At 38.7% G+C, this 10,900-nt stretch overlaps 1 protein-coding gene across 1 annotated transcript in view; it reads left to right on the top strand.

Moving 5' to 3' along the window:
* The first annotated feature begins 2,965 nt into the window (after nucleotides 1-2,965).
* The window catches only part of LOC146001781 (calcium and integrin-binding family member 2-like), a 40,391-nt gene continuing 32,456 nt past the window's right edge, over nucleotides 2,966-10,900 (top strand). Inside the window, exon 1 of the mRNA XM_083139502.1 lies at nucleotides 2,966-3,172. Within this exon, the coding sequence (XP_082995628.1) occupies nucleotides 3,087-3,172 (86 nt within the window). The 5' untranslated portion in view covers nucleotides 2,966-3,086. The remainder of the gene's footprint in view (nucleotides 3,173-10,900) is intronic.

The following is a 10,900-nucleotide window of genomic DNA, read 5'->3' as shown; positions in this document are numbered from 1 at the left end:
TATAAACAATAACAGGGTTATAGAACATTCTCCATCTTGCCTCGATAATTATTTATCTCCTTAAATTATCGTCACATTATTGAAGAAGACAAAAACCTAATTTTATTTCGTGTAAACTGAAAAATTACCTGGGGGAGGGGGCGTGAGACACCTGATGCCCACCTTATATACGCACTATTAACAATAACAGGGTTATAGAACATTCTCCGTCTCGTCTCGATAATTATTCCTCTCCTTAAATTATCGTCACATTATTCAAGAAGTCAAAAACCTAATTTTATCAGTGTAAACTGAAAAATTTCCTTGGGGAGCGGAGGGGCCTCGAGCCACCTGATCTTTACCTTGGATACGCGCTATTAACAATAACAGGCTTATAGAACATTCTCCGTCTTGCCTAGATAATTATCTCTCAAATTATCACCATACGTATTATACAAGAAGCCGAAAACCTAATTTAATCTAGCGTAAACTGAAAATTTTCTAAAGGGGGGTTTGAGCCCCCTGATTCCCACCTTGGATACGAGCTGTTACCAATAACAGGGTTATTGAATATTCTCCGTCTTGCCTCTATAATTATTTATCTCCTTAATTTAACGTCACATTATTTTATTTGACACCACAAGAAACAAAACATCTCATTTTATCTAGTGTAAACCGAAAACTTTTTGAGGGGCTCGAGCCCCCTAAGCCCCCCTTGGATACGTGCCTGGGAAGCAGTCACGTTTATTACACCTTTACATTTATATACAATATTAAAAAGTTCTGCTTTTAGATCTCACACAATGCCTTTTTCACAAAAATGGGCAATACCGCATTTTTTATATCAGTCAAGCTGTGATATTTTAGATTTATTCCGTTAGTTTTCTGATAATAGTTTTCACAGCTTTCCATAGCATTTAGGCATGATTTCAGTTGACAAGAACAAAATAATCTTATTTCAAAACATAGACCAAAAATAAATCCAACGCGCTTAAGTTAAAACTCCCTTACATTGGAAGCCTGGAGAGGACAAAACAGGGGTTCCTTCGTAACACGATTTCTTGAAAAACATTTTACACATTTGAATCAACTTTGTGATAAATTGATTAGAAAGGATGAATCTTAACAGTAAAAGTTGTAACTTTTTCCTTGCTACTATATTTTAGAAGATATTCGTTGTCAAATATCTCAATATTTGCATAAGGAACCAGCCTTTTCCGTGCCGAGTGTTTCGATGATGACGTCATGCATCCACGGACAACTGCGCATACGATCTGCGCCGCCGAACGAGCACCCCCTGCTGTTTGGCTGCATTAGCTGAGACCATGGACGAAAGTGCGCATGCGTCAACTGAACGTGTTCATTGGCAAAATAGGGGTGACGGCACTTTGGTCAGGAAGCGGGTTCCTTGAAAATGGTCTGCTGTGAACAATGAAGTTTTAAACGTACTAGTAACATCGACGCCAAATTACGCAGAGTTCCTTACGAATTATGTAAGGCTACAGAATGAAATAAAAAAATCCATCCATTACTACGTATATAATCGAATAGAATATATCAGGAAAATATTCATCACGTCACAGTAGTAGATAAACTTGTTTGTAAACCAGTACTTTTTTTTATCATTGAATTAAAGTGATCTCCTTAGTAAATATTATAATTAGCACAAATGTGCAAATTAACAGTAATCAGGATAGTATTCACTAATAATAGTATTATTATTATACATAGTATTATAAATATAATAAAGAAAATGTAGTAACTGAATGGTTTGTGGCATTGTGTATTATATCGAGGGCGTTTTGTAGAATGTGCAACAGGGACTAAAACGACACAGTTTTCTTTGTTCTATTTCGAAACGGTTTGTTACGAATTGTTAGAGACATCACAAACACAACACAGCAAGCAGTGATAAACACAACAAGCGAACCCATGCAAGCAAAATGCCACAGGGTGGTTTGGTGGGTGTTCTACCTGCTTCTCCTCTCGCGTTTTGAATCGCACTTTCCAGCTAGTTTCGTTTCCCTTGGCCGGACTGTAAATTTTCCCTTTCTGTTTATCTGCACACTTTCTTTGATTAAATTAAAGGTAACGGCAGCATAACAAGATCTAGCTCAATAGAAACATTCGCAAGCACAGCATAGATACGCAATTCGTTCTTCGGTCGTTCATTGTGTAAATTAGCTACATGCAAATTGCATTCGGGCCCTCCCCGATGGCGCAGTGGTAGTGTCGTCGCCTTGTAATCAAGGGTTTCCGGGATCTATACCCGGTGGAGGCACAAGTGGTTCGGATCCCACTTTAAACTGTAGGTCCAGTCCCGATTAGCCTTACTGTGCATAAAATGGACTTAAAACACCAAATTAATCAATCAAATTGAGTTCGAAGGCAATTTTGCTATCATTTCATTCCCCTTGCACACAAAAACTACCACTTGGTTCATCTTTATCAGGTTTTTAGTGACATTATGTGATTTTAGATCGTAAGTGTATCGTAATTCACTTTTAAAAAAATGTATATTTTCATAGTGGGATACACAAGTATTGCTCGAAAAGTTGTCTATGATTATTGTCATTAAATTTTCTCGCACCCTGTGTGTATTTGAATGAATTTTTGCGTAAAATAAAGAGAATAAACATGGTGATGGACAATGCTTGGTAATACTTATGCATTCGACTGTACTCGTTTGAAACAACACTTCAAAGAAGTTACGGTCACGGTTCTTCGCTGACACAGTCATGGTAATTTTGTTTTTATTGCTCATCAAATGCTGAACGTAAATGTTTGTCGCAAACACAAGTAGTACTGGCTGTAAACGTTGTTCCATTTGTTCTGTGAAAAAGAACAATACTTGTCAACGTTCAACAGGTTTTATCTGAAATATTGAACAATACTTGTCACGTTCAACAGGTTTTATCTGAAATATTCGGGTAATGAGGCTTGCATTGATATCAACAGGATAGTTAGTTCGTAATCTGACCAAAAGGTGGCTCTGTGTCTGTGAACTGTCGTATGCGAAGATAAGAAGGTTTCGTGAATTCAGATGACAGAAGTATTTGCTTACTTCTATTTGTGAATTTTTCTGGCGAGAACAAACAAAGGATCTGATGGGTTCAAAACACAGTGTTTTATCGGAGGAAGAGATCTCTGAGTACTTGGAGCTGACTTATTTAACTAGAACAGAAATTAAGCGGTGAGATTTTATTTTGTTGCTGTTTCCATTGCGCGTAACTACTTAAATCACATTTATACAAGAAGACAAGAAACATTATTTTAGTATTTTAAGATGTCTGACGCATTTGCGATTATATTTCTGGTGGTTGGTGTTTTATTTCTTTTAGCTGAATTGTTTTCTTCAACTGTGGCATATTGATTGTACTGTAGGAATAATGACATTTGAATATGTGCAGTGCATTACTAAATTATTTGCAGCATAAATTACGTAACTGCATATCGTATGTTTGGCCAAATGTGTATATACAAAATTCATTAATATTAATTGCTCATTATCGCTTACACGCAAATGTTAATCTACAGAGTAGGAAAAGGTCAACATTGAAATATTTATGCTACACAAACAACTTAATATCGTGTTTTACATGTTCACATTGCTAATATGTATGTGTAGTGTGTGCGTTGTTTTGCTTGCATGTTAATCGAAAATCTCCAAAAAGCACACACAATTTTAAAACTGAAAATTGTAAATCGTTGGACTTTTGTAACAACGCCTGTACCTACTAATATGAGAATGGGTATTAATATTGTGAATAAAATTGGTGCAATAGGTTTAACACTGTACATATGCCCCCCCCCCCCCCAAGACCCCTTGGTGTGTGTTTTTTGGTGAGGGGGATTCCGTCTGGGTTAAAAGGAGCACTTCAAATTGTCAGTTTCGTATCATAGCCAGTAAGAAACCTTTATTCTATGCACTGCGAATTTCATTGAATTTTTCAACTGATAATGTTGAAAAGTTATGAAACTGTATAGGAGCCTCTTACGTATTCAGTTCTACGGGCTATAAGGGGTTATTCTTTCGGAATGCACCCCAATGTCAACCCCTCTTCCTCTGGACTGCATGTTGCAGTCTAACGAGGCTCTGGCGTCTAGACTCATTGCCAATATAATTATTGGCGTCGACTAAGGGGAGGGGTGCTTTCCGACCCCCCAATTCCTCAAGAAGTATATAGCCTACATTATACATAAAAAATATTATTGTCAATCTTACCCCTTCCCTCAATATTTATGTGAAGTTTAATTCTCTGTGAGACTTGTGTCGGCGTCGTTGTCCATGTGTGTTTGTGACTGTCCTTTCATCCATTTCATATCAACATTCATCCTCATGTCCGCGATTAGCCAAAAGTAGCAGAAAAGATAAGTAAAATAAGGCGAACCAGTCAATCAATCTTTCAACCCTAAGGTTCGGCAGGAGAGTCTCGAAGCCACCGGTATTGCCGTCACTGTGTTGTAAAAAATAATTTCGCCGAAAGTGAGTTCACCAGACTCGTCTCGTTCAGGCTATTCTTGATAAATTTAATAAAAAGAGGTGGGAAATCTAAAAACAACCTGTGGGTGTTTTCGACACTGTGAAACAAAACAAGGCAGTTTCTGTGTGAAGTGTGGCGATCATGTTGCAATATATTGAAAGGACTGGCGTACGAAGGATTTTTTTTTCGGGAGGAGTTAAAATTGTAAAGGTGCATAGCTGCTTTCTAAGTGGCCGGCATACACAATAACATATTTCGTACACGCAAAACTTTTCACTCTCAAAAATTGCAATCGGGTGTCATTATAAGGCAAATTTGCATTTAACACTCTGGTTTTTCCCGAGTTCTTCACTGGCACTTTTATTTGAAACTATTTATTTTCTCAAAACTTCAGAGGTGGCCGTAGCCCCTTCAGTCCCCCCCCCCCACCGGCATGCGCCAGTGATTGAAAGTACTGTTAGCATTGTGTTAATTTGTTTTATTTGTCAATAATATTTCTTTGGCTCGTGACAAACAAAACACGAAATCATACATTAATGGAAAGTTTCTTCGATTACAAAGTGCTAACCCACTTTGGAAAACAGTGGAGCGATTTGATTTCCAAGTGCCATTAAATGGTTTCTAATGCGCGGTATAAAGCGGGCTTTCTTGACAGTGGTCCGAGTTGATAGCTTGTCCTGCAGAGTACTGCATTGGACTAATTTCGCTCGCTCAAACTCGATCGAATCTCCCACGCTCGAGCGAGATTCGTTCGAATATATAGAACATCAATGTGACAATAATCCTACAAATATATATGTAAAATTCGTGTTGGTAGTTTCAGCCCATAATCATCTATTCATTTTCATATATTGCTATGTATTGTTAAGATAGGCTAAATTACATTGTAACATGAAGATGTAACATGAAGATGATGACCATGTTCACATTAGTTTCAATTTCATGAAGTATATTTGAAGACCCACTACCACAGGCAAATTACGATTGTACACCCAACGCCGAAAGAAACAGTAGGCGAATTGTCCACCACCATTTTCATTCGGTCTGTATTACTCAATGTGATGACTAGTGCTCGGAAGTTGAGGAAAAATCATTTTCTTTCCTATTGTCCGAAGACTAGGCTCAACATAATATATGTTCATTTTGGGTCATTTTAGGCCAGAAGAAGGTGGGTTTTATTTGTCCATTTTTGCCTTTTTTTAGTCTTAACGGCTTTTTTCTTGCAACTTCACCTTCTTTTGACTTCGTTTTTATTAAAAAAAAAAATAAACTAGTGCTTGGAAAAACCAGGGGTATCAAATTATGTGATGATCAGTGAAATATTGAAAGGAGAAAATTTTGATGTGAATGTTTTTGAAGAATGTATTATTCACCACGAGATCTCACTTGCTTCAACTATGCACCCTTAACATCCGTTGATGCAGAGAGAAGTTTCTCGATGTTTCGCAACGTGCTGTCTGAAAAACCAACGATCCTTTTCATTTAAGAACCTGGAGATGACTATTGTGATATGCTGCAATGCCAACTGAGGTAAAGTTTCCGAAGTCCTATTTCTGTAACCCTAGTCTGGTTAGGCCAAATATGATTCTTCAAATATGATTTTTCAAATTATGTTAATCTAAAAAATATATAATGTCTGAAGGAAGCTGCATTTCATTCATATAGAGTTTTTTCGCACTGTGTGTTCCATACCACCAGAATATGTAATTACAACTGAAGTTATTAATTAATTTGGATCACATTTATACGTCATTTTTTCCGTTTTTAGCTCCTTTTTTTGATATTTTTAGGTCTTTTTATAGGCCTTTTTTTTGGCAATTTATAGGTCTTCAACTTCAGAGCCCTATGATGAGAATCAATTGAAATAATGACATCAATAAGCAGAGAACAATGCTTGCTTCTAACCAATATAGTTTCATTCCTTAAAATAACACAGGATGTAGAATAAAAAAGTAATTTGCCTACCATTATATTTGCCGTTGACTGTACGTGAACTACTGTGCTTCGAGCGTATACCGATCGTTCGAATGTTCGACCGTTATTCGCTCGAGCGAAGAAACAGTCGATTCCGTAAACCATCCAGCGTTATCCGTGCGAACTATTAGACGATCGAGCAAAAAAGCCTCGATGCAGCACTGCTACTTAACTCAGGGAACTATTTTTTGTGTGTGCTACAAACTAAGGCCGTGTCCGAAAGGTGCAACACCGTACTTGAAGCGAGCATCCTCCTTGTATGGTCTTGAAGTCGTGGACTGGAAGTGAAAGTCTTTCGAATTGCACTTCGACTGCAGCGCCAAATACGATCAGTAGATAAAACTGAGTACTCGTTGTTTTCCCCATGTTTTAAACACTTGTCTTTCACCATAGAAATCACGTTGCATTTTCAAATGTTCGTACACATATATTTCCACACATTAGAAGCACTTTAACCAACAACTTGCTGGCTGACCCATAACGTATATTTAACCTGTGTTGCTGGCTTTCTACCTCCGCGATTTTAAACAAACGAACAACGAGTGTGGAAATCACGTGACCGAGTCAGCTTCCATCTGCACTGCGAGCTATGCACTTGCGTACTCCTGTTCTTGGCGCTTTCGAACTGTACTAGGTGACGTCACTTCCGCCAAAACCATGCTTCAAGTACGTACTTCGTACCTTTCGGACAGAGCCTTAGAAATGTACGTGCTTGTCTCATATCAATGCATAGAGCTGTGGCGGCGATTGGGGAGGGGGCGAGGGGGCAAGTTGCCCCTCCACTTTTCGCCACTTTTGCCCCCGCACTAGGCTAAACCTTATCTACAAAGGGAAATATACTGTCTTTGCCCCCCCCCTTGCTCCCCTAGTTTCGGAACTCAATTGCCGCCACTGGCACAGAGTGTACTTTTGGAGTACTATTGTCACAATTTTCATCTTCAGTTGATAAAATCCGTGTCTTTTATATATACACACAAAATTACTGATGGCTAGGGGGAAACGTGTTTCCTTAATGGCTGGTATCAATCGCGTGAGGGCCGATCTGCGTAGCGGAGGGGTTAGCACAGCACGCTACGACGCCAGGGGGGTTGGGTTAGAATCCTGGCCTGTGCGTGGGTGTTCTTTGTGAGTGCTCCTTCATCATATTATCACTCATCCTCGTCGTCGCGATTAGCCAAAAGTTGCAGAAAAGGCGCCGCATGAGGAGCTCCTTTTAACTCCCCTCCGCCACAACTGGATCAAGATTACCAGTTTGCCAGTGCAATAACAGCTTCACTGTTATAGTATCTACATTGTTATACGTTGCGTGCTTTGGACACTTATTCAGCAACACACACATACAGAAATACACACACACAAACACACATTTTATATGTACATACAAGATTAATTGAATTGTTGTTTTAAGCCCACTTTATGCTAATCGGGACTGGATTAAGTGGGATCCGCGCAACTGTGGGTATCGAACCCAGGACCCCTTGATTACAAGGCGACTACGTCATCGGGAGGCCCTTATATGTACATACCAGGAGCGTATATCCCAGGCTACCTAGGATATCTGCGAAGCCTGAAGCGCAGAGAGTAAAATACAGAAGAAAAATCGATTAGCTACAAACTGTGAATAAATTTACTCATTTCAATAAGAAAATAATGAAGTTGGCAACCTGAATTCTAACGAGTTTGCAACCAAATTCCTTGAAGTTTGCAACCTGAATTCTTAGGAGTTGGTAACCAAATTCTTGCAAGTTGGCAACCTGAATAATTAGGAGTTGGCAACCAAATTCTAAATTCTTTCAAGTTGGCAACCTGAATTCTTAAGAGTTGGTAACCAAATTCTTACAAGTTGACAACCTGAATTCTTAGGAGTTGGTAACCAAATTCATACAAGTTGGCAACCTGAATTCTTAGGAGTTGGCAACCAAATTATAAATTCTTACAAGTTGGCAACCTGAATTCTTAGGCGTTGGTAACCAAATTCTTGCAAGTTGGCAACCTGAATAATTAGGAGTTGGCAACCAAATTCTAAATTCTTTCAAGTTGGCAACCTGAATTCTTAAGAGTTGGTAACCAAATTCTTTCAAGTTGGCAACCTGAATTCTTAGGAGTTGGCAACCAAATTATAAATTCTTACAAGTTGGCAACCTGAATTCTTAGGAGTTGGTAACCAAATTCTTACAAGTTGGTAACCAAATTCTTACAAGTTGGTAACCAAATTCTTACAAGTTGGTAACCAAATTCTTACAAGTTGGCAACCTGAATTCTTAGGAGTTGCCAAGCAAATTATAAATTCTTACAAGTTGGCAACCTGAATTCTTAGGAGTTGGTAACCAAATTCTTGCAAGTTGGCAACCTGAATAATTAGGAGTTGGCAACCAAATTCTAAATTCTTTCAAGTTGGCAACCTGAATTCTTAAGAGTTGGTAACCAAATTCTTTCAAGTTGGCAACCTGAATTCTTAAGAATTGGTAAGCAAATTCATACAAGTTGGCAACCTGAATTCTTAGGAGTTGGCAACCAAATTATAAATTCTTACAAGTTGGCAACCTGAATTCTTAGGAGTTGGTAACCAAATTCTTACAAGTTGGTAACCAAATTCTTACAAGTTGGTAACCAAATTCTTACAAGTTGGCAACCTGAATTCTTAGGAGTTGCCAAGCAAATTATAAATTCTTACAAGTTGGCAACCTGAATTCTTAGGAGTTGGTAACCAAATTCTTACAAGTTAGCAACCTGAATTCTTAGGAGTTGGAAACCAAATTCTTAGAAGTTTGCAACCTGGCTGCCTTTAGGATGGTAACTTCAAAAGCAAGCAAAATGGGCGTGTCTGACCACTAATACCGAGGGTTTATTCGAACCTATAGTCTTCTCTCTTCCTCCATTGTCTAGGACAACGTGTCGTAGTGAGCTAGTCCGGGTCTTGGGCTCAGCATACGCCACTGGTACAAACAAGATCTGTCTGTGTCTGTATGCCCTGTAGTGTTAATGACCCTAGCAATCTCTTCTCCATATTTTTTCCTAGACACGCCGTTGTCCCGGATGCTTTAGGTCTTGTACACAAATACATATTTAAATAAAACCTTTTCACTTTGACTGTCCATCGAAAGAAGACAGGCAGTTAACTTGAGGAATCAATGATTAAGCGTCCCACAAATTCTTGTGCTCATCGTTCCATAGGCGGAACTGTTTTTAATTTCGAATCCAAGTCGATTAATTTATTTGTATATGCCAAAGTTGAACAAATTATTTAGTTCCGGTGTCCTGTAAAACGTGCCCAGCGCAAATTACGCCCAGTACGGTCCCTGCCTGTCAATTAATCATATTTTTCAAATAAAACTGACTCCCATCACACTTTATCTAGGCCTTGGACTGGCTAAATAGCAAAAGTAATTTTTTGTCATTTAGGCGTGTTAAAAATCAGCTTATAAGCATCGTCAATATTGGATTTTTTTATAAGTTACTATTTACATTATGTACATTTTTATTTCTATACTTCTAACTTTAGGGCCATGAACTCAAGTTTTACTCCATTTACTCAAGTTTTTGAATGTAGGATATTGCTTTGAAACAAGCTCTGATGTCACCGTTCTCTTCGTACTTTTTTACTGTTTAGGTTAGGTTAGGTTATGTTATGTTCAAGTACATTACGAAAAAGACATAGGTATGTCTCTTTTTTTGTTTGGTAAGAATGCAAAGGCCACTAGTGTTCCGTGCTTCCAACCGCGGTGGAACGTAACTCATAAGGAGCAGGTGCGCCGTGACTCAGTGTGACCAGGTAGTCGCTAGGAATGAATACTTAAACTGGTCGCGATTTACACAGACTTTTGTATGGGCGCGATTTTCATATATTCTTTAGTTCCGTGTCGTTCGAGGTTCCAAAACCTGTACTTTTTAAATATAACTCTTAGTTACGTAAATTCTGTCACTGTGTCAGCAGAGCTTCTTATTAATTCCATAAATTCTTCAACGATAACTCTTCATTGGCTTGTGCTATGCGATTGGTTCTTTATGACGTCATTGAAGGAAGTTTTGTGGACAAACGTGATAAAGCAAGCAAGGCGTTATCTTATTTCTCTTTTTATCTCGTAACAATAGCATAAGCAGAGATAAATCATCGTAAAGATAAGATGGAAGGAACTGATAAAAACATCTCACTGAAGCTCTTGTCATATTTCGTTTGTAATAAGTTCTATGCCGAAGAGTGTTGAATTTTTACGTATTACTATAAACCTTTTTCGAGCAGGCCTCTTCTCCAGGAAGGTATCAACTCGGGGCAAGCCCCGGCACCTACCGACCTGTTGAGTGAGATGAGTCAAGGCAAGGATACTACAGGGTGGCTCAAAAAGTCACGTAACACCCTCGGTACAAGGCCACTGCAGCGCGCAACGTGGAAATGGTGATGACCAATCATTGCCAGGCCAAGGGGGAACCACATTGACGCCACCCACACGGTCGGCGGCCATCTT

This window comes from Lepisma saccharinum, chromosome 17 (genome assembly GCF_977018435.1).
Source record: "Lepisma saccharinum chromosome 17, izLepSacc3.1, whole genome shotgun sequence".
Classification (NCBI taxonomy): Eukaryota; Metazoa; Arthropoda; class Insecta; order Zygentoma; family Lepismatidae; genus Lepisma; species Lepisma saccharinum.
Note: the sequence above shows the minus strand (reverse complement) of the source record. Positions and strands in the feature narration are given on the sequence as shown.